A 27,635-nucleotide genomic window follows, 5' to 3' on the forward strand; every position below is an offset into this window, starting at 1 on the left:
GCAGTTCTATCATATTTGTTTCGCTAAGATTGCTTTTTTGCTCATTTTTTGTAGTATCTTAGTACAGCCCTTATATCCTTTTTAAGTATGCATAAACCAGAATAAAAATATAAAGGATATTAAAAGTACTTTAATATAAATCCATTTTCAAAATAATTCCTTATGAAGACCTGGTTCACGCATTTCTTATATGTATACTCTGAAATTTCAGTTGGAAATTTATTTAATCAAAACGATATACTGAATACTGAAATTTTATGACTTGCTTCTTACAAAATGAATAACTATAATTCCTACGATAGTTATTCACGTTGTATGATCTCATGACTCCTCACCATCCATTAATCCCGCCACTTTCATGTAGTTGCACACTGACTGATTTATATTACACATTTAAACAGTCAACACACTATCATATCTGTATATTAAAAAAATATCTGAAATTAATACTTTTAAGGTAGAATACTGACTGCACTTGCTTTTTAATAGGACAAAATATAAATTATTTTTTAACAATAATTGAAACATATGATTAAGGTTTATCACCACAGAAAGATATCACTTCCAAAAAAAATATTTTATTCTAGTAAACTATTTGTGATTAATTTTCAGTGGTGTTTTTCCTTGAGTTAAAAATATGTCATTAAGTCTGTTATAAAAAATCTTTTGAAAAGACTTCTATAAATCTACAAAATAAAAAAGTTATTTTTTGTGAATACCCCTGCTTTGATTGAAAGACCAATTTGTCATTTGTATATTACTAATAAGACAAATCTGCCTAACGGACAAAAAATGCTCAACGTTTCAGGATGTATATCTCCTCCCGTCATCAAAAGCAAATAAAACACATAAAAGTTCGACTTCATATAATGTCATTTTAACAGAACGTCAACAGTATATCGTCCCATTGCTGCCAAAAGTCACTAACTTACTTTTTATTACTTCCGAGAAAAATGCGTCTAAAAATGAATTGCATTGCATAAAGATGTTATAGTTAGTAACTATTCGGTATTAAAATAAAACACTAAATAGCCAGAAATCGTAGTTAATGACTTTTGCAATCGATTCTCCGCTTCATAACATAGTTAGTGATTGAATTTGGTTGTTCGGAAAAATGTTAGTTAGTGACTTTTGGCAGCAATAGGACGATATAATAAACGTATCTGTTAAAAAGACTAAAGTTATCTTGAATGGTTTTATTTAGATGTTTAAAATAGTTATTTTCTTGGTTCTTTGTGTTTTTTTGTCTCTAACGATGGATACTTTGTCCGTCAAGAAAATTTGTTTTATTAGTAACTGACAAATTGGTCTCCGTTGGATCAACGCAGTGGTGTTTCCCAAAAATGACTTTTTTATTTTCTAGATTTTCCTCTAAAGAAGTATTTTCAAGAAATGTAACCGTCACAAAGGTAAAAATATTATTAGAACTCTTTTCAAGTATTTAGTGAAGAATTTTCTTAAAACTCATACTATTTATTCTAGCTTAAGGCCGGTCATCGAAAAAGAACGTCACTTAAGACCTATACCAAATAATACGAGCCCAGAACAAAATACTATAACTCCCGTTACCCAAAAGAACCCTTTCATATATCCAAATCAAAAATTACGCCCCCCAATTACAGACACCACTCCTGACTATACATCACACGAACCCCTTGTCACTATTGAGAAACAGCCAATCGCATATATAACTAACCAAACCATAATTGGACATAATCTTACGTCTAATATTGCCACAGCTGCTTCCAAGTCAACTTACCAGATCTCTAATAATAATGCAAAGAATCGAACACACCCGAGCGAAGTCGTTGTACCAACTACGTACTCACCATCGAGGTTCTTGCTTAAACTAAACTTATCTAAAAACGCGCCAATAATATTATTTCGGCCGAGAAATGAAAACAGTAAGCCTGGAGTTACTTTAAATAACGGACAGAGAAAACTAAACAAAATATTGAAAGCTGTAAGGAAGACTTTAAGTCCGATTACAATCAATAACGAATTGGCTAATAATGGTGCTAGTGAACAAGATTCATCCAAATATCTGGCAAATAACGATCTGAAAAGTAAGCTTACCCTCATTGATGTTAATCCTACTAACTCTTCTCCCGTTCAATCTTCTACATCGCGATATATAACCCATCCTACGACAGAAACTGAACTAAGAACAAACATACTGAAACAATTTGAAAGAACCACGTCCAGTGAGAAACCTAGAACGTATCCAGTACCGGTACTTAAAGAAAAACAGGTATCTGAAATATTGTCCACTCGAAAACAAACACTCAAACAAGAATCAACGTCACCTTTGTATAAATTCAAACCAATTCCTCAAAAAGACTTGACTACAATATCTCCAGATAATCTATCCTTTCCCTCAAGAAGTTCTAGGGCAAACTCGACTTTAAAAGCTTTTGTCAACGGAAGCAAAGGATTATCGAAATGTAATGAGAAATATTCCAACAAATGCAAGGTCGATCTGAAGCAGAGGTATTTGTAACTACTTTTTGCAAAGGAAAACAGAAATAATCTGCATGGATATATAGGCACCATCTCTTTTCTTTGATGCACCAATTATCTAACCGGTATTATGAGCTTTCAATAGAGATTCAGATTTAAAAATGAGACTGGAAGTTGACTATGGACATAATACCTTCACATATTAACACTTCTTCATTTCAAATTTATAGTTTTTAATAAATATTTACATTAGGACTGTGGGGTTGAGAGTAGTTTGCTTTTACATCTCAGCTGTCGTTCAAAGTATTTTAACTTGAATTTTGAACAGCAGTTTATATATTTTTAGTATAGTGCTAAACAGTTAGGTAAGGATGCAATATTGCTATCGCCCTTAGAAGCACCAATAATAAAAAGTAGTTCAAACTAACATTTTTTTAATGGGGTTTATAGTTTAGAAAATTGTAGAAATCATATTATTTAGTATTTAACAGTGTTAACTAGGATAAACTGCTGTTACGCAGAAGACTTTAAGGTAAATTATAATTTTATTATTTAAATTTAATAAAAAATAGGCATAAAAATTTTAAAGATTTTGATGACTTTCTCAATCGGATTTAATAGTACAATTTTAATAAACATTATATGATAAATATTACAAAATATTTTGCGTATTTTCAACGGTTCTAATATGCGTAAAGCGGACAAGTGAATTTGATTGTATAATGCCTTGCGAAATATCTATGGACAAAACTTTACGCACCACTTACAAAACCAACAAGACTTATTGTTTTGATTGTTTACTACATTTACCGCCAATTATCGAAATAATTATATAAAATGTCTTCTATATTTTTATTTAATGTAACGAGTGATTGACCTGACCTGTATTTTCACACTCTTTTAAACACGACAATATAAAATATATACAGAATTTGATCCATAGACTTTGATCACAGTAAAATCACTGGCCACAGCATAAGAGACAATGAAGTGAAAGCATATAAGCTTTATTATTCTAAAAGTACATAAAATTTCCTATAAATGCTTAAAATTTTATAAATTAATAAAAATTATTACTATTGTTCTATCATTAACAAAAGCACGGTATATGTAGGCAATGTTTTTCCGCCCTAAAAAAATATTCAAAAAAGTATTTCTAAAACTTATTTTCTTAGAAAATCAAAGCATTTAACCCTTTATGTGTTTATATTAGAATTTTCCATAAATACTGGAATTTTCAAAATGTTATGATTACTTTTAGTATCAGTTATAAACAGTTAAAAACAGTTATAAAAATATAAGTTCCTTGAAGAAATAGTAAAAAATGGCCAATTTTTCAACTTTTTACGGTTAACATTATTCATAGCTGGCTGCATGAAAAACTAAAACTTAAACCATCGCTGAAATGACATAGAACAATCTAAAAATATTCTAGTGATGCTTTGCAAACTAAAATGTGTATACAAAGCATGAAATATTGATGGGATTACATGTAATGTAAAAACAGAAACTGAAAATATTTTTTTATGTTCTAGAACACCTTCTAGAGGTAGGGGAACATCCCATTACTCAAATTCTGGTGCCATTTTAAATAACGAAGTTACTGTCACTGTTAATAGGGGTACCCCTGCTCCGTAAGTTATTTGTATATAACTCTTGTATAGATGTAACTATATGTATATATATATATATATATATATATATATATGTATTATAGTATAGTAATGATATAACAAACGTAATGTACTTTTCAATAAATATTTTGGAATAGACGATCACGACCAACCCTTAAGCCATCTACTTCAATCGTATCAAAGGCAGCGGAATACGTGGATGTTTACAGATTCCCACCTACAAGGCCTGAACCTATATATCCTCAACCTCAACCTGATAAAACTGCTGCAAAATGCAGAAAAGATGTATGTCTGCTCCCTGATTGCTACTGCGGAGGAAAAGATATCCCTGGTAAGATTTTTAACCTTATCTTAATCAAACTACTTTGTTCAAAATTCTGCCAAGATTACCGGGCAAATAGATTGATTTAAGATAGCTTAATATTTTAAATAGGAAATATAGCTGTAGAGGAAACGCCCCAGATTGTTTTAATGACCTTTGACGATGCTGTCAACGATTTAAATAAAGCTTATTACATCGACTTATTTGAAAACGGAAGGAAGAATCCTAATGGATGTCCCATTTCAGCTACGTTTTACGTATCCCACGAATGGACTGACTATAGCCAGGTCCAGAATCTTTATGCTGACGGACACGAATTTGCATCGCACACTGTGTCGTAAGTGGCCTTAATTTTGGCCATTTTGGGACTATGGATGGCAGAACTATCATTTCTCTTCTGTTTTTTGGCTTTCTTCATTCTTTTTATCTTCAATTGTATGGATTATTTATTTAAGGGTACTACCATCAATGGCGACCAATACTTACTTGATCGTAGTATTCTTCTCATTAAAAAGCAATTGTATTACTTGTGTATTTTTTATTTATATATGTGTTTATTTTCTTTTGATTAACTCTGAATTTCTTTCTTTTATTCTTGTGCGTACTAACAACCATCAGGAGACTTACCAGTCGAGCAAGTTCCCCAAATTGTACTTCTCACTTTCGACGACTCTGTAAACGATTTAAACAAAGGTTTATACCAAGACTTATTTGAAAGGGGTAGAACCAATCCAAACGGATGTCCCATCGCTGCCACGTTCTATGTGTCCCATGAGTGGACAGATTATAGCCAAGTACAAAATCTGTACTCTGATGGCCACGAATTGGCTTCTCACACTGTGTCGTAAGTGAACTGAATTCTTTCGAATGCACACGAATATACAACTCAACAAATGTAGCCATCAACAGATTTCGAGGCATAACTAGCCCAAATGATTAGAGTTCCTGTCTACATTTGTTGATCTGTACTCTAGTACTTTTGCACCGCCCCCTTAACTATAATTTTATCAGAAAAGTACTTGCTCTAAATGACTAACTGCTTGCTCTTTAATTAAATTTGCTTTTGTTCAGCTTATCTCAAAGTCGCAACATGAATTTTCGTCATATATATTACTAAAGTTCTATATCATCACAGCCATAGTTTTGGAGAACAATTCTCACAGAAGAAATGGACCCGCGAAGTAGCCGGTCAAAGAGAAATCTTGGCTGCATATGGCGGAATCAAAATGGAAGATATCAAAGGAATGAGGGCACCTTTCTTATCTGTAAGCTCTCTTATTTTATTAACTGTTATTCCCCCTTCATTCTTTTCATTAAATAGGTTGGAGGAAACAAAATGTTTAAAATGTTGTACGACTCAAACTTTACCTACGATTCGTCTATGCCAATCTACGAAAACAAACCACCCAGCTGGCCTTATACTTTGGATTATAAATTGTTCCACGACTGTATGATACCACCCTGCCCAACGAGATCCTATCCAGGAGTCTGGGAAGTTCCTATGGTGATGTGGCAAGATCTTAATGGAGGAAGATGTTCGATGGGTGATGCTTGCAGTAACCCACCTGATGCAGAAGGAGTATTTAAAATGCTCCTGAAGAACTTCCAAAGACACTACACTACTAACAGGTGATATATCTTAAAATTCCGATTTTTTATAAATTATGAAAATAACTATTATTTTCTTAGAGCTCCATTCGGTTTGTTCTACCATGCAGCTTGGTTCACTCAACCCCACCACAAAGAAGGTTTCATCAACTTTATCGACACTATCTTGGCTATGAAAGATGTATGGTTCTTAACAAACTGGCAAGCAATTCAGTGGGTTAGAGATCCAACGCCGTCATCCAGACTCAATGGATTCCAACCATTCCAGTGTAACTATTCGGTAAGCTAATTTTGATAAAACTCTAATTACTAATTACCTTCAACTGTTTAACGTGGTATTATTTCAGGACCGTCCCAAGAGATGTAACAATCCAAAAGTGTGCAACCTCTGGCACAAGTCTGGAGTACGATACATGAGGACTTGCCAACCTTGTCCTGATATATATCCCTGGACTGGCAACACCGGAATTCGCAGTAGTAGAGTCGATAACGACATCGAAGATTAAGCTAGCCCAACAGCTAAAATGATAGGTTTCTGTAAAATTAAATTATTTTAGGCCATTTGACATTATTTTTAATGTTAGTGAATTTTGTATTTATATTTCTTTTTTTTATCAAGAATCTTTAGGTATATAGAGAACAAAAAATGATGGTATTTAGGTGTCAAGATTAATTATAAAACTCATACCTGAATAACATCACTATATGCTAGTTTTTCCGATTTTTTTTTAGTGAAATTGTATATATTTTTTTTTCAAAGAAACATTTTTTTAATTACTCGCAATAAAAAAATGTTCAAGAATTAATTTCGCAAATGCTTATAGAACTTAATATTTAAGAGATTGTGTAAAACGATAACTAATTTATTGTAAACCATTTTTTTATTATGTACAGGTGGTAATAAACATCTCTACCAGTGAGTGATAAATTATTCTATAAAAGATTTTTCAATAATTCGTTTTTCATTTCTGCACCTGTTCGCCATTAATTATTTACCTTCAAATCTATATTAATCAGCCCTTGATGAACAATATCTTGACTCCAAACGTATCAGTCCTAAAATGAAGCTCGTGGTGTATTTAACATTTTTTCTTTATTTTCAATCAACCTTAAGTGAAAAGAGCCATGCTATATCAAAGAGAGCTTTACAAAAGAGTCATGAAAAATCTCATATTCAAAAACTATCAGAAATGTTTCTTAATCAGGAGTTTTACAACGATAAGCAATCTTTAATCGAACTTCTAAATTTCATAGCTTATAATTACTTATCTGGTTGCACAACAGTAATTTTATACGATAAATATACAGAGATTCAAGAATATGCATTTCTAAAACACTTTTTAACGGGATATCCTTTAACTTACGTTAATGCACAAATATCAACAAATAACGAAACTTATTTAAACAAATTAATAAACAATAGACAAACCTGCGTTCATTTTATGGTATTCGTACGAGATGTTGTAGAATGTAGATCTGTTGTAGAAAAAAGACCTGAAAGAATTGTAGTTGTAGCTGAATCATCACAATGGAGAGTTCAAGAGTTCTTAGCCAGCGATTATTCACAAAACATTGTGAATTTGTTGGTTATAGCAAGATCCGACAAATTTTCACATCTAAAGGTATCACATACCGATTTTTATTTTTTTAATTTTTGACACTTTTGACACGAATAAATAAATAAATCACTTACCGAGCTATATTTTATATTATTTAATATAAAACCATTAATAGGGTGAAGCTCCTTTTATCTTATACAGTCACAGATTGTTCATAGACGCATTAGGATCTAGCCAACCCATAATACTGACCTCGTGGTCGGGCGGAAACTTCTCAAGATATGTGAATTTATTTGAAAGAAAAATGTCCAAAGGGTTTTCTGGTCACAGATTTATTATATCGGTAGCAAATCAACCGCCATACATTATAAAAAAGTATTATATTTTATTCGTTATTAGATTATTTTGTAATAAAAGTAAATCATTCTAGAAAACGTAACGAATATGACGAATTTCAGTATGATGGAATTGAAGTCAAGCTTGTAGAACTACTTTCAGAGATGTACAATTTTAGTACGGACTACAAAGAAGCTAGTGATACAAAAATTCTTGGGTAAAATTGAAATGAAATTACGAAATCAATACTATTAACTAGGTTTATGTATTGTTTCATAGATCTGCTGATGCAGTAATGAAATCCTTAAAATCTGGGAACATTAACCTGGGACTTGCTGGATTATTTATAACTCAAGATCGCTATAACAATGCCGGCATCTTTCATTGGCACTCTGAAGATTGTGCTGCATTTATATCATTAGCTTCTACAGCACTACCTAGGTCTGCAATCGGCTCAACTATCGTTTAGCTGAAATCTGTTGTATAAAAAATGACTTTATATACACGTTCTTGAAGGCGTTAGGAGTACAAATATACAAAAATGTTCCTGCGGAAATGCGTCATTTTCATTTTTCGGACTTTAGTATAGCTGAAATCTGTTACATCAAAACTAGTCTTCGGTCTGTGTTTTAGAAATTTTTCTAAACATAAAAACACAAAAAAATGTCTGCGGAAATTTTTTATTTTTATTTTACATAAAAAAATGCTTTGACTTTAGAATAACCGAAATCAGTTACATGAAAAATGAACTTATATTTGTTTTATACGAGCCTTTACGAGCAAAGAAATACCAAAAAATTCCTGCGGAAATGTGTCAATGTCATTTTGTGCACTTTGTTTTTCATACATTTTTCAGTTTAGAAGCTTACGGGACCCGGGAGCGCATAGGGGTGCTGGGTGGGGTAAAACATCTTTCGGAGGAATAACAATTCTTGTAGAATAGATAATATAGATTCTTGTAAACTATAAGTACCTCGGAATGTCGTACCTTTGGGGTCGCACCACTCTGGCACTTTGTGCCATTGTATCGGTTTTTTAATCGCGGTGCGATCCCTTTAGACACACATTTATTAATACTAATATTATTCTGTAAAACTTAATGGGGTCTAATAAAGAAATTTGAATTTGAATTTGAATGTTGGATCATGCAGTTTTTCTTTGTAGAGGGTGTTAAGCTGTGGTTTTTATATTTTAATAATTAACTCTGATTTTGTAAAAATATTATTAGATTTATTATTAGATTGGTTAGCATTTAGACACTTTTAAATGATTTTTTTTGGTTCAAAAGTGCTTTATCCAAGGATTTTTTTTAAACTGTTCTATAAGCATAGGACATAGGAAAAAAAATGCTAAATGTATGCGTGGGTACTAATACTTTACAAGACTCGATAATATAATAAGGAACATATGGAAAATGAAAATCAACCATTCCCGCAGAATTTTTTTTATTTTCCTGAGTTTGTAAATGCTTCTAAAAGGCAAAAATATATTTATTTTTTATATAACTGATTTCAGCTATCTAAAGTTTAATAAATTTCTTTAGAAAATGAAAACAGCTTATTTCAGCTGGAAAATTTTTGTGTTTATATGTTCAGAAAAATATTAAAAATAAAACGCAAAATGTATTTTTTTAGAGATTTCAGTTATTCTAAAGTGCGAAATTTGGAAATTATGCATTTCCGCAGGAAAATTTGTGTTTTCCGTAGTTCACAGTAGCTTTTTAAAGACAATTTTTTTTTTCTAATAACTGATTTCAGCTAAACGAAAGTTGACCCCTGCAATCGAGTTTTTTTTAATATAATGAGCTAATATCAAATTGCAGGTATCGAGCTATAATGGGCCCATTTCGTTGGACAGTATGGTTATGTCTAATTATAGTCTACTTTGGGGCAGTATTTCTGTTTTCGTATTCAGATAAAATGACTTTGCGGCATTTAATCAGAAACCCAGAAGAGATTGAGAATATGTTCTGGTATGTTTTTGGAACATTTACAAATTGTTTTACGTTTATGGGAAGAAAATCATGGACCAAAGCTGAGAAAAATACCACAAAGTTACTGGTGGGTATGTTTCTAATCCCTAGAAAAAGCGAGCAGTAATTTTCCTAAACAACTCTTACATATTTTAGGAGTGTATTGGATTTTTACTATAATTATAACAGCATGTTATACAGGCTCGATTATAGCCTTCGTAACATTGCCTGTATTTCCTACAGTAATAAACACAGTAGATCAGCTTTTAAATGGTCGATTTCAAATTGGTATACTAGATAAAAGTGGATGGCCCAACTGGTTCTTAAATGTTACTGATGTGGCTAGCCAAAAACTAATGAAAAAAGTCGACTATGTTCCTGATACAGAAAGTGGTTTGAAAAATGTCACTAAAGCTTTCTTCTGGCCTTACGCTTATTTGGCATCTCGCGAGGAACTTTCTTACATAGTAAAATCAAACTTTTCAGTGGGGTAAAGATGTTTTAGTTAATTTTAATTTCTTCTATGCATTTTTTTTAAATTTTATTTATAGAAGTAAAAAGTCTTTGCTACATATTAGCCAACAGTGTTTCGTTCCATACAAAGTAGGAATGTTGTTACCAAAATTCTCAGTTTATAGCGAAATTTTTGGACATGGCGTGCAACAAATTATTCAGTCAGGAATAATGATAAAAATAAAAAATGATATCGAGTGGAATATACTAAAATCAGCAACGGGAAAGCTTCTGGCAGTAAGGAAAATTTTTCTTAGAAGTATATTAAGACTATAAACATCCACTTTCTAGGCTAACACGAAAGGAGGAGGTTTAAAACTTTTAACCTACGAAGATCGAGCTTTAACTCTGGACGATACCCAAGGGATGTTTCTATTACTTGGAGCAGGATTTTTAGTTGGTTTCGGAATACTTTTATCAGAAATATTCGGTGGTTGTTTCAATTTATGCAAAAAAACGAGCAGATCCGGTCTAAGCTCAGCCTCAACTTTTATTTCCAACTATGCCAATCCCAGTTCTGTACAAGACCAAAGAGATAGCTCGAAAAAAAGTGTCCTTCGACGCTGTTCCCTTATTTTAACTCAAAAACGCCTTGAAACCAAACCAACAAATTTGGAAAACTCATTTGGGGATGTTGTCAATTTTTCTGATAATATGAGCATAAGCAATTCAGCAAGAAATATTAAATCAGCTCTAGAACACGAAAGAAGTATTTTTGAGCGCCCATTTTTTGAAAAAAGAAGCAAATCGTATAGTGATGCAATATAACAAACTTACCAATACTGTGTGAATTGACTTTAAATGTTGTTTTTCTTTATATCTCAATAAAAGAATTATTACCTCCAATTGAATTATTATTACATCTTACATAATTTACGCAGGTGAGAATGTGTGTAGTAGGAGTTAAAACAAAACACAACAAAAAAGGAGACTTCAATTCCATTCCAGTCAATTTTAGCTGTTCTTTGATGAGAAATAGCTTTTTTTAATTACAAATTACAGTATGGTGATTCATTTATTGATGAATATGTAGATTAAAATCAATTAATATTTATACTGAATTATTAGTTTAAAAAATGTAGACAGTACTATTCTAGATATTCTTGTAACGTCAATATTTGAATGAAAAGTGGCGTATGGCCGTTTTTTGACATAAGAAATTTGATTTTGATGTCAATATGACTCCTATTTGCAGGGGGCGCCACCTACTTGTGTTTTAACTGTTTTGAAGAGTATTAACTTTTCGTTCGTACCTGTATAAAACTACTGAGTAAAAAAATATACATTTCCGTGACTTTTTACGTAAAAAATATCTCTTTGTAAAAATCGCTACGAGCAACCGTTCTCAAGATATTTAGAATGAAAATAGTCAATACATGTCATTATTGGGAAAAAATAAACACGTTGAGTATATAGATAGTTATTTGACTGAAATAATAAATTTGGCAATTTTTGTTTAAATTAATCTGCGAAAAAATGATGACAAAATTATTTCTGTTGAACTTTTGGCACAAAACATTTCAAATTTATGATTTCATATTTAAACATATTTAATTTCTGTCAATGATGACAGGTATTGATAATTTCGATTCCAAATATCTCGAGAATCATTACTCGTAGCGATTTTTACCAAGAGATCTTTTTTACGTAAAAAACGTCGTAAATGTATATTTTTTACTCAGTAGTTTTATACAGGTACGGACGAAAATTTATTATTCTTCAAACCAGTTAAAAAGTATGTAGGTGGCGCCCTCTTCAAGTAGAAGTTATATTGACATCAAAATCAAATTTCTCATGTCAAAAAACTCCCAGATACCAATTTTCATCCAAATATTGACGTTACTTTTTAAATTTTTGGAAAAAAATTGAAATAAAAATGAACCTTCTACACCCTGTATATCCAAAACTAAGCATTTTAGGACATACATTTATACGAACTATTTTACTTATTTTTATCTGTAGAATATGCTGCCTAAGTTTCCGGAATACCCTGTATACAGGTTGGTCCACCCTGGTCGGACCACCCTGTATACAGGTTGGTCCGAATTGAAATCGGGCATATTGTAGAATTAAATAAAAAGCTTCGTAGCTATAAATATATGCTCTAAAATTATTCGTTTCGGAGATACAACGTGCAGAAGTTTGGAAAACATTAAATTAAAAATTAAAATTCTACACCCTGTATCTCCGAAACGAAACATAAATTTATACGAACTTTTTTACTTATTCTTATCTGTAGAATATGTTGACAAAGTTTATAATTCGGACCACCCTGTTTGCAGAAATATTAGTTATTTTAATAGGAAATATAAAAATCAGGTAATAACTTAATATTTAATCATATAAAATTTTACAAAAATTACTTATTCTTATAGTAATACTTTGGTAGTAATTTGGTATATTAAGTCAATTTCTTAGACATGATTTTACTTCTATTTTATATCAGTTTATTATTCTTCTCCCTATATGTAGTAACACAGTGCCGGACCTTATATTTTTAAAAATATTCACTGCCTCTTTATGTGCAACACCATGCAAAAGAATATTATTGACAGCCAGTATTTCATCGCCTGAAAAATAATTCTGAATAACAAACAAGTACATTACCATAGAACAAACCTTCTTTCAAACTATTGCTTTCTGCTGCTTGTCCATTAATAAAAATTGTTTTTACGTAAATCCCGATATTTCCTTTCGGAGAATCTCTTCCACCCACAATGCTGAAACCCAGCGGTTTGTATTGCGAACCTTTTTGGAAACATATTTTTTTAATAGTGAACGTACTCCTAGCTTTAGGAAAAGAATATCTGTCTTTTACATTAATTTCTGGTAATTCATCTAAAGTATTCTGCAAAAAAATAGTGTGACATAGAAATCATATCATGATTTTTTTTTTATTTTGTGGTTTCTTCTAGTGACCAAAAACACAAAAGTCTTTTCAAGAATTGAACCGGCCACAAAGGTATAGATATTATTTATAGAAATCAGAGTTCATTAGAAACTTCCTACCTCTTTTATAGAATCTATACCAGCGTAGGATCTTCGAGAACAATGAGTCTTCAACGAATGTTCGTATCCATCCTTCATCCTGTCGTGAAAGTGACTCTTTATTTGGTCTATATGATAATGATTTAACGTTTTAGACTTTGGTATCTTTAAAGTGTAGTTTCGATTATAATTGAAGCTTTCCTGCATGCTATAGACATAATGATTTCTGTTCTTTATGTCGTTAGAAGCCAAAGACCATCTTTTTGCTTGTGGATTCGTCAGATCTACATCGTAGTCAGGTGGTGGTTCATAGCAATGAACGCGACCTACATTATCGACGCTAAAAAATATAATAATCTTGTTTTCTATTGAACTAACCGAAATTTTTGATCTAAATTTCACCTGAGGTTAAAAGAGGATCCTGGTTTTACTCCGTGGATATTTCTGGACGGTGCAGTGTGTCCGTAATGTCGAAATTCACTTGTAGCAGGTGCATAATTTTCCTGCTGATGAAATAACTCTTGGACAGAGAGTGTTTTTCTTTTTTTAAATCCTAGGTTCATCTGGTTAAGTTTTACTTTCAGAGCATCCTGTACTTTCTTCGTGCTGCTTGGAAATCTTAAAGACGATGTCGTAAAGGCATATTTAGAAGTATCTAGCGTGGCGTAGCTTCTCAATGATGAACATCGCTGGCATAATTTCTTCCATTTTTTTGTTAAGTTACTGTCAAGATCTGCTAAAAAAAATTCTTTAGTTTGAAAATATATATAGGGTGGTCCGAACTGTAATCGGGAGTCTTCGGTAGCATATATTTTGCAGATAAAAATAGATAAAAAAATCGATACAGAGTGTAGAAGTTTCATTTTTATTTCGATTATTTTTTGTCAATAATTACATGTATTAACTATTTCTATTCTAAATATCTTTATATATTTCTTTTTTTTACTCAGTAGGTTTATACAGGTACGAACAAAAAGTTATTAATCTTTAAATGAGTTAAAACACATGTAGATGGCGCTCCCTACAAGCAGGAGTCATATTATTGACATCGAAATCAAATTCCTCATGTCAAAAAACACCCAGATATCAATTTTTATCCCAATATCGATTATAGTTCCTACATTATTTGGTAAAAACCGATATAATAATGAAACTTCTATACCATGCATCTCCGAAACGAAGCAGTTTAGGACATAAATTTATAAAAACGTTTTTACTTATTTTTATCTATAAAATATGATGCCGAAGTTTCCCGAATACAATTCGGACCGCCCAGTATATAAAATATTCAAAAAATAGAGGATGTATCAACTCGAAGAATGTCAACTCAAGTCTACCAATATAATATTTAATATAAGGAAGGAAGTAAAGGTTGTCCATATTAAGTAGCTGAATAATTCTGACTCAAAATTTCTTTGATATACGTTTCGCATATAGAATAGCTTGGCTACTTACCTATAGTAGGGGAGCACAAGCTTGAATTTGTGGATTTACTCGAGCGAGGCAGAATAACATTGCACCCTGTTAAGTATCCTCGCCATGCATGAATCTTTTATACAGAGTCGTGCATATAAGGCAGTAATCAGAGTAGTAAAAGAAAGTATCATTAGAAAACTCGAGGGTGTCAGATTAAGGCAAGGTGAGCTAATTATATGCAGAAAAGTGCGCGTTTAAATAATACGACGATTTCAGCGTGACTTAAGGAAATGGGAGTCACAAAGTTGCAAAAAAACGTCACTGGTCAACCTGGATTTTTTATTTTGAAGTAAATCATCATCACAATAAAATAAGTCCGCACGACGCGCGACGCTCGTGTAAGTCTACATTTAGCATCTTGGACTCCCCTACTATTATACAATTTTAATCAATAATACCGTAAACTTTGTAATTTATTTTTAAAATGTTAGTGTTTTCTTTAAATTATTTTTTAATTATGCTTTCCACATCAAACAAAAATGTATCCTTGTAGTTGATTCGGCAACTATGTATAATTAAAAATTAATTAATTTTCTATTACTTTTTTGTTAAATAATAGCTCCCTATAACTGGTCGCATTTAATTAATGTTTTAAACATTTTTAATATTTAACATTAACACTAATACATTAAAATAAATTCACCAAGTAATAACTAACAGAAAAATATTCTGTTAATTATAAATTTTTGCTATTTACAAAATATTGTTTTAATTAAACTGTTATATACATATGTATAGCTGTTTTAAACTTCTTTAAAACTGTTTAATATATAATAAATAATATGTTTTAATATAGCAATTAATCACTGATATTTATACAAAAAATCATAAAAACAGCTTTAATCATCGATTATAATTATTCTAATTTTTTATACATACATATGTCTGAGGATTCTGGTTTAGTTTAATTTGTTTATTTCTTAATTTTTCTTTTAACAACGTTATTTCGTGCAACTTACCTAAATCTGACAATTCGTTGGTTATGGCTTTAGCACTACTCATTGATGTTGATTGCTGGTGTGGGCACAAACTACGATTATATTGTTACACAGACAAGGAGGCCTTCGTTATGGTGCATCCGATATTAACGGTAAAACACACTATGGAAGGGGTCGCCAACCTTACACAATTTTTTATCCAATTAAGGGCAACCGCCAAGAATTATATTACTATCCAGCCTTAAAGAATTCTTCATTCAATATATTTCACGTTTTGAAAAACAATTTACACATAAAGATTAACCACCTTGCAAAAAAAAAAAAAAAATATATATATATATATATATATATATATATATATATATATATATATATATATATATATATACCTTCTTGAAAAAAGAACAAAATGTCTTTAATACGGTATTAATAACTTAATTATAATATAATATACAACATAAAGAGGCTTCTTAAAAGTGCAAAAGTATAAAGTTAAATTTACCTGACTAAAAATAAAACAAAAATCACAAGGTTTGTTGCGAAGCGTTGATAGGTACGCTGATACAGTTTTGCGGTTTGCCACAAAAACAAAATATCAATTGTTTAAGTCATGGCTAAATAAACAATTAAAATTCTTAATTAAGTCGCGTAATTTAAAGAGGAAAAACCAGATTCCTGCAGGGAATCCGCCAGAATAAAGGTGCGCCTCTTAATATAATATTTAATTACAAAAATTGATACTCTTTCGGTCATTTAAATATAATTACATACTAATTATTCGAATAAGTAATTTTCTTAAATTTATTTTCATAGCCTTTAATAGTTTATAAATAATTAATACGAATATTTCAGTGCATTAAATTTAAATTTTTATTGATAATAATATAGTTTATTTGCAGGTTATGTAATATACAGTATGTCCCCGGATGGTCTTTACAAGAGGAAAAACTTTTTATTATTGACATTTTGAGAAAAATGCATTCTTGATTAAAATTTTTGCTGTTTCTAAAATGGTTTAATCCCGTTTATACTTTCCCAAATTTCCATACCGTTTTAGAGAAAATTCTTTTTCAAAAACGATTTCATTCTTTGATAGATGGTTATTATTAATTTTGATTGATGTCATATTCTTTGCTGTTGTTAAAGTATAATATTTTCCTATAACTATCATAACCCCTTCCTTATTAGCATTGCACTAAATAAATTTTGTGCTTCGTTAACATTTTAAAACAACAAAAAACATTACGTTAATTAAAATTCTATGATTAACAATATATCAAAGAATGAAAACGAAGTTATGTTGCCATAGAAACGCATTTTAATTTTTAGGACTTCAACTTTTAGGAACAAATTCATTTTAGAACAAGCAAAAATTTTAATCAGGAATGCATTTTTTTTCCAAAATGTCAATAATAAAAAAGTTTTTCCTCTTGTAAAGACAATCTGGGACATACTGTACATGAGTTATATGTCTAAATTTTCAGCTTCAATTACCTACAAAAAGAACTAAACAATAGTTAGACTGATCATTAGGATGCACCCAAAAAAAAACATATTTTTTTTCTTTTTAGTTACCGTGAAAATGTCGTTCACGATGATAAAATCTGGCAAATTAAACCTCTTAATATTAATATTAAGAGATTAAGAGGTATCTGTCTCGTCGTGATTTTTTATTTAGAATTTTGAGAAGGAAAACAATTTTCTTTTTAATTTTATTACGTTCTAACAAATCAGCGTATTGTATAAATCAGTACATATTCTTGTAGGAAATTGAACGGTCTTCAAAAAATGTCTGATATGATTTTTCATTTAATCGACTCATTTAAAAGTTATTCAAGGTTAAATTTCAACTTCAAATCGTATATGATAACTTTCAAAATTTTTTATATTTTATCACGAAATAATGGCTCCTAAACAAAGTGTTCTTTGATAAAACTTTGAAATTGTTTACGAAATACAAATAATCGTAAATAATAAAATGTTCCCGTATTATTATAATTTACTTTACTTTACTTTACTTTATTTAAATGGGAAATAGGAAATCACGATGAGACCCCTCTTAATATTAATATAACAGGTCAAACTTTACCCGCATTTTTTTCGTCATCGTGAAGGATATTTTCTCTGTGACCAAAAAGAAATAAAAAAAAAATATATTTTTTTTTGGTGCACCCTACTGATCATAATGTTTAGCCCTAAGAAAAATACATATTTACAACATTGCAACCAAGAATACTTTTTGTTACACATTTTACCAGTATGAAGAAATAAAGGGAATAGGAAATATATTTTTTTTATTTCAAAATATAACAGGTTAAACATTTTAATAAACTGATAACTATATTACAGTCGCATATAAAAAGTATCTCTAGTACGGATTTATTACAATAAATTAAGAATGTCGAGTTAGTAATTAAGCTGTCTGTTTTTTCAATCACAGTACGATATTATAAAGGTTTTTCTTCTAACCATGGCCGGAAAATTGGTAATGTAGAAGGATAATGCGTGCCAGCTTTCATGCTGTTTTCATCATCACCTGCTCTAAGAGGATATGTGGCCATTAAAATCGGTAATTGTAACTTGACTTCTTTTTGCAATCCACTTGGTTCTACTATGAACTGAAAGCAAATACATATTAGATTATTTTGTAATGTAAAAAGTGCATTAAATGCAGTTCGCTGGAACTGCATTTAATGCACACTGAAATAATAGGAACAGTGAAATCGTAATTCTACGAAAGAATTCAAGTCAACTTTTAATGCTCGTAGAAAAATAGTAACGCCGTGATAATTCTTTTAAAAATTCAGCATTTGTAGGAAATTGTATGTACTTTTAGAATACATAAAATTTTAAAAGTTTAGATGCTGTGATTTTGTGAAAACAAATCAATTTTCGGCTCCTTCTTTCTGAACGATTTTTTAAAGGTTTAAATTTTCTTATCATTTATTACCGTAGTTGTAAAGCAAATAAGGCCTATGTTTCCTTATTTTATGCCTTTTAATTAGTTAATTACAGTAGGTTCATGTTTCACGTCATAATCTTGACCCAAATCGATAATTTTCATGATTGTTTTTACTAATTTTCGAGGCGTTCGGGGAAATAGTGATAAAATTATTAAAATTTGTAGGATTTTTTTTGTATTTTATATAAACCTGGCTTAAATGCCTCGAATGGCTGTGATTTAGACAGAAAATCAATATTTTTAACCCTTGTTTTTTAACGATTTTTGATTATAGCTAAAACATTGCCTATGTCTAAAACAGTATGTGTATGAATAGAATAGTATATATTCTGCGCCTTCCAGTTAGTAAATAACAGTAGGTAGTTTTAACAATATCGGTGACTTGACCAAACTCAGTCATTTTCACAACTATAAGCATGGAAAAAGTGGCAAATTTTTAGCTATTTCTTAGACTTTTTCAAGGTACTCAAATAAATAGTAACCTTAGTGATAAAATTATAACAATTCTATTATATTTGCAGGCAAATTATGTACTTTTAGCATATATAAACCTTTCCATACCTTCGGTGCTGTGATTTTGTGATTTTTTTCAACCCTTGTATACCGGGTGGTTGGGTGGTTTATCGGCGTTGGAATCATGGAAAATCCCATGCAAATTTTGAACTGTCCAAATATTAGCTCCAGTGTTGATTTTTACAAAGTCATAAATAGGTTTATTAAAGGTCTGCGTATGAATACGTCATGTACATGTCAAATATGAACAATTTTGGACAAGCCGTTTTTTTATTTGGACAGTTCAAAATTTGCATTACATTTTCTATGTTTATATATTATTATATGACAATATAAACTTTGCTTCTAGAAAAATATTACTTACAAACACGTCATAATTAATTCTAATTAAATGGCACCCTTTTAAATTTGTTGGGGGTAATGGAGGAATGTACAGTTGTTCATTGACCCACTCGTCTTTTTCTCCTGGCCTGATTTTCCCTTTAGTTAACACAGTCAATTCTCTCTTGTCTACTTGCACTATTTTGCCCCTAGCCATATATGTAATGGTTTCAGTTAAAGCGGCTTTTGTACTTTTGATAGTTACTCTACTCCTGTTTAACACGCTTGCAGAAACACCTTCAAAGGGTTAAATAATCTTATTTGTGAATTCATATTGCATATAAATCTTACCTATACTTTCACCAGGGACGTATCCACCCCTGTCCAGAGTCACTTTGCATACCACCGCTCCAGATCCTACGCAAGAAACTCCAAACTTGTGCTCTACTTCGCATTTGAATGATTCCTGTCCCGAAATGTTCTAAATTAGATCAGAAACAACAGAAAAGACAGGTCAGAGGAAATGTGTGCAAAAGGTCGAGCAGAAGTGTGAAGAAAATAGGCTATACAGAGTGAGGGAAAGGTCCAGAAACATTTATTAAACCTATTTCTATATGTTTTGAAAAATTACTTTATTTCGTGTAAAAATAGGGTTTCCATACGTTCGGATTTACCGGCATATGTCCAGGTTTTTATGGTGTCCAGGGTGGTACCGCAAAAATTTAAAAAATGTCCGAAAATTAATTTTGTTGAATTTTTAATCGTTAGGGTGTCACGTAATCTATATTTCGTAATTTTTTTTCTTGAAGGCACACGAGGATGTGAATTGTACGCTCTTTTGTCTTTATTTTGTTATGAATACGTGCTCATATGAAGGTCGTCCAACTATCCATTGCAGTGACAGTTGTGACTGTCATTTTAATTCACAAATAAATTGTACCTATTTCATGTCATATTTTGAATAGCATCTGTCGAAATCTTTCCTGACTCAACCGGTAAATTGGTTCAGAAGTATCGGTTTATAATATCTAATATTTAATATTACCAATAAAATTAAGCATTTAACAATGCCAAAACGAAAATCTGTAATGACTAATGAAATGCTCCAAGTTTTCTCTTTTACTAAAATAGATAATAACATTTTGAAGTCATTTGTAACGTATGCAGTACAAATATTAGTACTGCTCACGAAGGCAAAAGAGCCAATTGAATTGCCCTTTAATTTCCCCATTTAAGTAAAGTCTCTCCGTCTGTCTGTCCAATGAGAAAGAGAAGAATATCGTCAGACGACATCCAAACAATGACTTAAAATACAATTTGCCTGTGAATCAAAATGACAAAAAACAACTCTCACTGTCAGGTATTCTCCCGTTCAAATAAATTCATTATTCCAGATTTCAGAACTCACTTGTCCGCAATTTCCAAGAACTTGTATGGAAACCCTACTGTAAATAGAGCAAGTTAAAGTTCCTTACCCTAAAAATACCTGGCTCTAAGTTTAAGTCTATTGGATTCATAACAATAAAAACTTGTTGATTTTTATGTGTGAGACCGTTGGGTTCACGCAATGCCGTCTTACAATAATATTGTACCCAACCATGTTTTCCTAAAAACGTAGATGGCAAACCAGATGGTAATCCTAACTTAAAAGGAAAACTGTGGATGCCCGGAGATAATATTGATGGCCCTTGTCCTAAAAATTCAATATTTGTAAATGAAGTTTTTAAGAAAACTATCTGGGTTTCAAGCTTTTTTACTTCTTTTTAAGATCAGGACACTTACGAAGTTGTCCCAACTGTATTCTGGAAACTTTAGCAATATATATTCTGCAGCTAAAAATAAGTAAAAAACTTCGTGTAAATGTATATCCTAAAATGGTTCGCTCCGATATAGGATGTAGAAGTTTCACTTTTATTTCGTTTTTTTTTAAATAATTTCTGAACTAACGTCAATATTTGGAGGAAATTTAGTGTGACTCCTACAACTCCTTTTTTAACTGTTTTGAACAGTTCCTGAACAGTTTTGAACAGTATCTGTGTTACACACTACTGCGGAAAAAAAAACATTTACGCAGTTTTTTAGGCAAAAAATCTCTCGATCTGCAGAATATATTCCCGAAGTTTCCCGATTCCAATTCGGACCACCCTGTATATAATTTATACCTGGTTCTCCCAGTAACCTCATTCGAAAGTCGATGTAATTTTCTTTGTCGTACACCCTTTCTTGTCGAGGGGTTTGAACACGTACGACACCTTCTCCCACAACGTGAAAGTGTAGTCCTAAAAAAGACACTGGCATTATATATCCTTCAAACGGAATGTAGCATCAAAAACTTCAATTAAATTAGGTAATTAGTTAGAAAACCTTGAGATAATATATTTGGTTGTTGATAGAAGAACCATAGATACATTAAAATAAAAACTGAAATATTACAATAATTGTTGGATAAAAAGTCTTGCAGCTCATATAGTTAAAAACATTTCTATTTTAACTCATATGTTAATTAATTTTAAGTTTCTCTTTATATTTGTATACACTTAATATTTTTGTAGATAAATTAAAATATATTTGTGAATCCTTAATGAATACTGTGATCGGTAATGGCAATTTACATATTTGGTATGCCTACTCATTAAGCGATATCCTTGCTTTAGGCGGTGTAGTATGCCCATTTCGAGAACAAGAGAGATTATATTTGCAAAAAGGTGTTAACTGTAGTATTTGTAAATAGAAAAAGGAATCTCAGTATTCGGTATAAACATTTTAAATAATTTTTGTCATTTCTTTTAAAAAAAAATAATAAAATCTTATACATCCGCGTCTAACTAATAAAAGTTGTTTAATTAGATTAATTTTCCATAACTTGTTTATTTAATTAGTACAAAAAACCATTTAAATGCTTGTTTGTTTAGCATAAAACACGCAACCAATTCCTAATCAATTTGAACGTTATTGTTGCCTTTAGTTTGAACATAAATTACTGAAAAATATCTCACCCAAGGCAGCTGTGTTGTCCTGCAACTCAATAAGGACTCTACCACTCAGGAACTGACCGGGAAAATAGAGCAGGGAGGTGTTGTCGAACAAAATCAGGAATTTTAGTAGTTTCCTTGGCATTTTGTCGCTAGTATCACACACTTTTTCATGAAAACAACGCCGATCGCCATTAATTTCACCATACTAACCCACGATACCATACCTAGCCTACCTACTTGAAGAGATTGATCGCCGCAGCGACTTGCTTCAGAGCTGCGAAGGTGAGGGAATTCCAAGGCCTATGCAGGTGTGTATGTGTGTTTGACACACAGACGATGCTTGTTAAATTGTTTACTGAAGAAAACATACACCTATCTTTAGCTTCAACATCTTCGATTTTAAGCGCACATCGCATTTTCTTTTATAAACATAGCAGGAATGTGTATATGAACCTAATACACTCCTATTATAGTAATAATAGATATAAACGAAGTATAACATATTAGTAAATCTATTGCGAAAAGCTGTCTAGTTATCAGTAAGAATTATCCAGAACCTCAAATCCATCTTTGCAAAATTAATTAATCAACTTTATTTAGCAAAATAATATTTGAATACTAAGTGTTGGCGCCCCTTTTAACTTAAATGCAACCAGTAAAACACGAGATGTACACCCTTCTTCTACTTAAGTATATTTCGATAAAGATGACGATAAAAACCAATTATCGTAAAAATTTTAGGATTCTAATGGTATTTTTAAATGATGAGATATTCGTTCTTAAAATAGAACATTATAAGTAAATTAGCTTAAGTTATTTTTAAGATCAAACTATTTTAGAAAACAGGGAATCGATTGCGTTTGAAAGTTTATTAGCAAATGCACTTCTGATATTTTGTCCACTCTATTCCGAATTGAAAACATCAATTTAAGCAGGTATAATAATTGGTAAAAAAATATTTTATAAAAATATCTTTATAATTTGAGAAAAATAATTAATCCATTAGCGCATCTTGGTGATCTTGGAACGTAGTGGTAATTATATTTTCTGTCAATTCCTAATTGTCAGATAGATTGTCGATTGTCCATATCTGTCAAGAAATGTTTTTGTGTTAGAGAAATTCCCCTATTGGATGTTTTTTTGTTGTTTTATTGTTTGTTTGAAATATAATTTAATTAATAATACTGCATAATTAAAACTTCAGAGTCGATAATGATAATAAAGAATGAATAATTATGATGATATTTGTTGGTATCACCCTAAAATAAGTAGGGAAGAAGGTGAAAACCTACTGTTGAATGGTAAGGAAAATTTGAACAATGAATAGTACTAGGCTTGAATAAACCAAAATATCCTTTTTCAAGACTCCAGACAATGTAATGGACTCTTCTTAGTTCGAGGCAGTATATCTTCTCCTTGTGATTATGCCCTCTCAGTTTTATACAATGAGCAAGTAAATAATTATCAGATAAGGAAGCACCAAGAAGATGCCTTCTTTTCCATAGGTACGTAGAGATAGACTTATAAATAGGTAGTTTTACTTAAAAATGTTTTAGATGAATGTGTAAAAATACATGGTCTAGAAAATCTTATAAACTACTACAAAACAAATCCTTTATCCGATGACGGCCTGGTTTTAACTGAGTATATTAAAGGGAGTTTACCGCCACACGACTCTCGTAGGCAGGGTCACACTAATTTATTACATAGGGCTACAGATCAGGGCGATTATACTGTAGTTACTGCTCTATTAAAAAACGGTTATCATGGATTTCTTGCCAAAAACCAAAACGGAGAAACTGCTGCCCACTTAGCTGCTAAAAAGGGACAAAATGATATTTTAAGGCATTTTATTCAACGTGAATTTAATGTCAATCTTCGTGATGCTGCTGGCTTTACGCCTTTGCATGTAAGCACATTTTTCTTAATCTCCAGTTTTCTGTATTGAGGTATATTTCTATATTTACAGTATGCCTGTGAATATAATTTTCCTGCAACAGTGAGATTGCTAATTGAATCGGGAAATGCAAATATTCAAGCTAGGAATACAAATAGTGGTGAGGTGCCATTGCATGTGGCAGCTAGCAAAGGCCACAAAGAAGTGATAAAGGAATTACTAAGTTTAAATGCCCCTGTACATCCCAGAACCAAGGATGGAAATTTACCAATTGATCTTGCTAGAAAACACGACCATGAAGAGTGTGTTATTTTATTAGGTAATATACTTTAATAATAAAAGCAATAATAGTTATTAACTTTTATTTTAGAAAATTATAAGTCTCCAGAGCCTAAAGTTAGTAGAGGCGAGTTTTATCACGGAACGTTAGGTAGACATGAAGCTGAAGCTATAATAAGAAAAAGTAACCCACAAAGTGGCACTTTCTTGGTGAGATTTAGTGATAGAAATAATGAAGACGTGTTGACATTATTCCATGAAGAAAAAGTATGGAATTATATAATAAGAAGAAAGGTAGAATGACAATTTAAAATACACATATTGAACTTAATTTCTGTATATTTACAGGATCAATATCTGTTTATTGATGATGGTCCATTTTTGAATTCGTTGGAGCATGTTGTTGACTACTACAAGTCATTGCCTGATGGTTTACCAACAATATTAATAACTCCAGTTCCACCATCTCCTAAACCACATGTACCACCTGTAAGTTTTCCAAATAATAAAAAAATTATGAACTATTTTTAACTTGAAAATTATAAAGAATGTATAACTGTATAGCTGCTTATTTGTAGCTTTCTACATTGAAAAGGAAAAACCAAACTTTAACAAAACCAAAATTGCAATTGCCATCCGCTATCAATAGTACAGATATCTCCACATCTAGTCCTGATATTTTCCAAAATATCAGTTTTAAGAGCGACTTGAGCTTAGCAAATAACAATAACAATAATAATAACACTAAAGAAAAAGAAAAATACTACATCTGCATTAGTAGATTGTCGAGGGGAAACTTGATTGGGGAAGGCGAGTTTGCTTCAGTTTTTGAAGGTTTGTAATTCTCTTATCTATATAAATTTTAAACTAATAAATAACAGTCATAATTCTATAGGAACCTTACTGAACACGGATAATTCAAACACAAAAGTTGCCATAAAAACTCTGAGACAAGAACAGTTGGATAATGAGGAGGCATTTTTGTCAGAGGCTAGGGTGATGATTAATTTGAATCACCATTGTATCGTCAAATTGTTGGGGATTTGTATTGGACCACCATTACAAATGATACAGGAACTAGTGCCTTTAGGATCGATTTTACAGTATATCGATACTCACAGTACTGAAATCAATCCAAATTATGAATTTAAGATTTGGGCTGCTCAAATTGCTTGCGGTAGGATTTTTTCTGTGTATTAATTTTTTGTATTATTTAAGGAAAAACATATCAATTATTTTAACTGAAGAAAGTTTACTTAATAGTTCTTTTATTGTAATTTTTTTTTCAATTTTAGGTATGCAATATTTAGAAGAGAATAGGTTTGTCCATCGAGATTTGGCGGCAAGAAATATTTTGCTTGCTTCGAAACTTCAGGCGAAAATAAGCGACTTTGGATTATCCAGAGCCCTTGGAACCGGCCACGAATACTACAGGTAAACTCTTTATAATTCAGAATATCTGAAGGGAGATATTATGAATTTACGTTTTAATATACATATGTACACTAAGTTGCAAAAAAAGGCAACCGAAAAATTTTTCGTCGAATTTAAAAGTATTATATTTTTTATTTTTAGTCCTATTTTCATGATCTTTTTTAGCAAACTGTATGTTAATAAACTTTAATATATGGCTTGTTATACAGGGTTAATCGAAAGTTTGTCGGTAAAAATCGACCCTTCTAATAACCCTGTATAATTAGTCAAATACCAAAGTTAACTGTGTACGGAAGTTGATATATTTATATACTGTTTGCTAAAAAGAATATAAAAATAGGGCTAGAAATAAAAAATTTAAAGCTTTAAGTTTTACTAAAAAAATTTCCATTGCGTTTTTTTTTGGCATCTGTGTATATAAAAAAATGTTTTTACAGAGCTCTTAGAGGTGGGAAATGGCCTTTGAAATGGTACGCTCCAGAATCGTATAATTACGGTCAATTTTCAAATAAAAGCGACGTATGGAGCTTCGGAGTGACGATTTGGGAGATGTACTCTTTCGGTGCTGCACCTTACGGTGACAAAAAAGGGGCAGAGGTAATTATTTGATATTAAAAAAAGAAACCTCATTAAATCTGTTTCCATATAACTTTGTTGTTCTAGGCAATAAAATTAATTGATAATGGACAAAGGTTAGAGCAACCCGCTGCATGTCCAGACAATATTTTTGAGATGATGCTGAAATGTTGGGCGATGAACTCAGACGATAGGCCTAGTTTTAGTGAATTAGTTGAATTTTTCAATTCTGGTTCTGAGTATACGAATATTAAGGAATTGTTACCAGAAACTGAACTTGCGTAAACGATGCGCAATATTAATAAAGTGGTACACAATAAAATATACATAATTAAGAGGTTTATTATAAATACAATTTAATATATACGCATATTTTTTTATTTTATGTCCTGGTTTTTATTAATCCCTATAACATATTCAGAAATTAATCTTTAGTTGGTGTGTATTGGTAGTCTACGAAGAGACATCTAAAAATAATTTGTTGTCTATTTTCTAAAAATACTTTTATACTCGGCAGTAATACATTTCTTAAATTGTCAGTGATATCATAGCATTACTAATATTTTTGGCATGCTTCTAACATTATTTATTTCTTTATGTAAATGTACTATATACCCACAACTCATTTTTCCGATGCTTGATTTTATAACAATACAAAAATCAAGGTTTTTTATTGATGTGCATTAAATAATAACCGTGTAATTAGTAAGAAAAATACTATTTTTCCAACAACAGGGCTACGCCAAATAACTATAAGAAATTTATAATTTAGTAATTAATAAATAAAGTTTAATGGCGATATTTTTCACTGTTTCCATTTCATTACAGAAGTTTTATTAATTGAAGAATACATATTTAAAAAAAAAGTAGGG

The 27,635-nt window shown here is 31.1% G+C and overlaps 5 protein-coding genes across 14 annotated transcripts in view; 3 read left to right on the forward strand and 2 right to left on the reverse strand.

Moving 5' to 3' along the window:
• The window catches only part of LOC115876616 (flocculation protein FLO11), a 36,452-nt gene extending 29,474 nt beyond the window's left edge, over positions 1–6,978 (forward strand). For 2 of the 5 annotated variants that reach the window (XM_030892451.1, XM_030892453.1), the window contains 7 exons: positions 3,996–4,094; positions 4,232–4,425; positions 4,528–4,753; positions 5,552–5,681; positions 5,738–6,045; positions 6,106–6,304; positions 6,372–6,978. In XM_030892451.1, the coding sequence (XP_030748311.1) occupies positions 3,996–4,094; positions 4,232–4,425; positions 4,528–4,753; positions 5,552–5,681; positions 5,738–6,045; positions 6,106–6,304; positions 6,372–6,530 (1,315 nt within the window). In that variant the 3' untranslated portion in view covers positions 6,531–6,978. Of the gene's footprint in view, positions 1–1,482; positions 2,491–3,995; positions 4,095–4,231; positions 4,426–4,527; positions 4,754–5,034; positions 5,261–5,551; positions 5,682–5,737; positions 6,046–6,105; positions 6,305–6,371 lie in introns of all 5 variants that reach the window. The other 3 variants (XM_030892450.1, XM_030892452.1, XM_030892449.1) reach the window with 2 other exon arrangements.
• A 107-nt stretch (positions 6,979–7,085) lies between these two features.
• On the forward strand, positions 7,086–11,172 carry LOC115876933 (ionotropic receptor 21a). Its single transcript, XM_030892983.1, has 8 exons — positions 7,086–7,646; positions 7,759–7,958; positions 8,014–8,136; positions 8,199–8,360; positions 9,742–9,983; positions 10,048–10,381; positions 10,443–10,641; positions 10,696–11,172. Exons 1-8 carry the CDS (start codon positions 7,086–7,088, stop codon positions 11,170–11,172), a joined length of 2,298 nt encoding a protein of 765 aa, XP_030748843.1.
• A 1,547-nt stretch (positions 11,173–12,719) lies between these two features.
• On the reverse strand, positions 12,720–16,410 carry LOC115876618. Of its 5 annotated transcripts, none has more exons than XM_030892459.1 (6): positions 16,309–16,410; positions 15,828–16,113; positions 13,795–14,125; positions 13,414–13,732; positions 13,024–13,252; positions 12,720–12,974 (listed from the first exon to the last, which is right to left on the reverse strand). In XM_030892459.1, the coding sequence occupies exons 2-6, from the start codon at positions 15,868–15,870 to the stop codon at positions 12,847–12,849; spliced, it is 1,050 nt and encodes a 349-aa protein (XP_030748319.1). In that variant the 5' UTR covers positions 15,871–16,113; positions 16,309–16,410; the 3' UTR covers positions 12,720–12,846. The 5 variants fall into 5 exon arrangements, with proteins under 5 accessions (XP_030748319.1, XP_030748314.1, XP_030748316.1 ...); XM_030892454.1 differs by having other exon boundaries at positions 13,795–14,128; XM_030892456.1 differs by having other exon boundaries at positions 13,795–14,128; positions 15,828–16,046; positions 16,309–16,402.
• A 1,673-nt stretch (positions 16,411–18,083) lies between these two features.
• Positions 18,084–22,923, reverse strand: LOC115876619 (arrestin domain-containing protein 4). 2 transcript variants are annotated; one of them, XM_030892461.1, is made up of 6 exons: positions 22,599–22,923; positions 21,765–21,881; positions 21,078–21,295; positions 19,954–20,068; positions 19,646–19,899; positions 18,084–18,424 (listed from the first exon to the last, which is right to left on the reverse strand). In XM_030892461.1, the coding sequence occupies exons 1-6, from the start codon at positions 22,717–22,719 to the stop codon at positions 18,254–18,256; spliced, it is 996 nt and encodes a 331-aa protein (XP_030748321.1). In that variant the 5' UTR covers positions 22,720–22,923; the 3' UTR covers positions 18,084–18,253. The 2 variants fall into 2 exon arrangements, with proteins under 2 accessions (XP_030748321.1, XP_030748320.1); XM_030892460.1 differs by having other exon boundaries at positions 19,954–20,083; positions 22,599–22,921.
• A 660-nt stretch (positions 22,924–23,583) lies between these two features.
• Positions 23,584–27,148, forward strand: LOC115876620 (tyrosine-protein kinase Shark). Its single transcript, XM_030892462.1, has 11 exons — positions 23,584–23,878; positions 23,942–24,082; positions 24,134–24,486; positions 24,547–24,793; positions 24,845–25,047; positions 25,102–25,242; positions 25,332–25,587; positions 25,649–25,930; positions 26,049–26,187; positions 26,625–26,784; positions 26,851–27,148. The coding sequence occupies exons 1-11, from the start codon at positions 23,803–23,805 to the stop codon at positions 27,046–27,048; spliced, it is 2,196 nt and encodes a 731-aa protein (XP_030748322.1). The 5' UTR covers positions 23,584–23,802; the 3' UTR covers positions 27,049–27,148.
• Positions 27,149–27,635: the final 487 nt, after the last annotated feature.

The sequence above is a fragment of the Sitophilus oryzae genome, unplaced genomic scaffold (genome assembly GCF_002938485.1).
Source record: "Sitophilus oryzae breed Bouriz unplaced genomic scaffold, Soryzae_2.0 scaffold_1440_pilon_pilon, whole genome shotgun sequence".
NCBI lineage: Eukaryota > Metazoa > Arthropoda > Insecta > Coleoptera > Curculionidae > Sitophilus > Sitophilus oryzae.

Bases quoted from the DNA above. Each gene is read 5' to 3' on its own strand.
- LOC115876620 (XM_030892462.1), top strand. From the start codon at position 23,803: ATGAATAATTATGATGATATTTGTTGGTATCACCCTAAAATAAGTAGG. The intron at 23,879-23,941 runs GTAAGGAAAATT...TCCTTTTTCAAG, and splicing joins TGAAAACCTACTGTTGAATG to ACTCCAGACAATGTAATGGA. The intron at 26,785-26,850 runs GTAATTATTTGA...TTGTTGTTCTAG, and splicing joins GTGACAAAAAAGGGGCAGAG to GCAATAAAATTAATTGATAA.
- LOC115876619 (XM_030892460.1), bottom strand. From the start codon at position 22,719: ATGCCAAGGAAACTACTAAAATTCCTGATTTTGTTCGACAACACCTCC. The intron at 21,296-21,764 runs GTATAAATTATA...TTGAATTTTTAG, and splicing joins GAGGTTACTGGGAGAACCAG to GACAAGGGCCATCAATATTA. The intron at 18,425-19,645 runs GTAAGTAATATT...ATTTGCTTTCAG, and splicing joins GAATTAATTATGACGTGTTT to TTCATAGTAGAACCAAGTGG.
- LOC115876618 (XM_030892454.1), bottom strand. From the start codon at position 15,870: ATGAGTAGTGCTAAAGCCATAACCAACGAATTGTCAGATTTAG. The intron at 13,733-13,794 runs GTGAAATTTAGA...TATATTTTTTAG, and splicing joins GGATCCTCTTTTAACCTCAG to CGTCGATAATGTAGGTCGCG. The intron at 12,975-13,023 runs GTTTGTTCTATG...ATTATTTTTCAG, and splicing joins AAGCAATAGTTTGAAAGAAG to GCGATGAAATACTGGCTGTC.
- LOC115876933 (XM_030892983.1), top strand. From the start codon at position 7,086: ATGAAGCTCGTGGTGTATTTAACATTTTTTCTTTATTTTCAATCAACC. The intron at 9,984-10,047 runs GTATGTTTCTAA...TACATATTTTAG, and splicing joins TACCACAAAGTTACTGGTGG to GAGTGTATTGGATTTTTACT. The intron at 10,382-10,442 runs GTAAAGATGTTT...TTTTATTTATAG, and splicing joins AAATCAAACTTTTCAGTGGG to AAGTAAAAAGTCTTTGCTAC.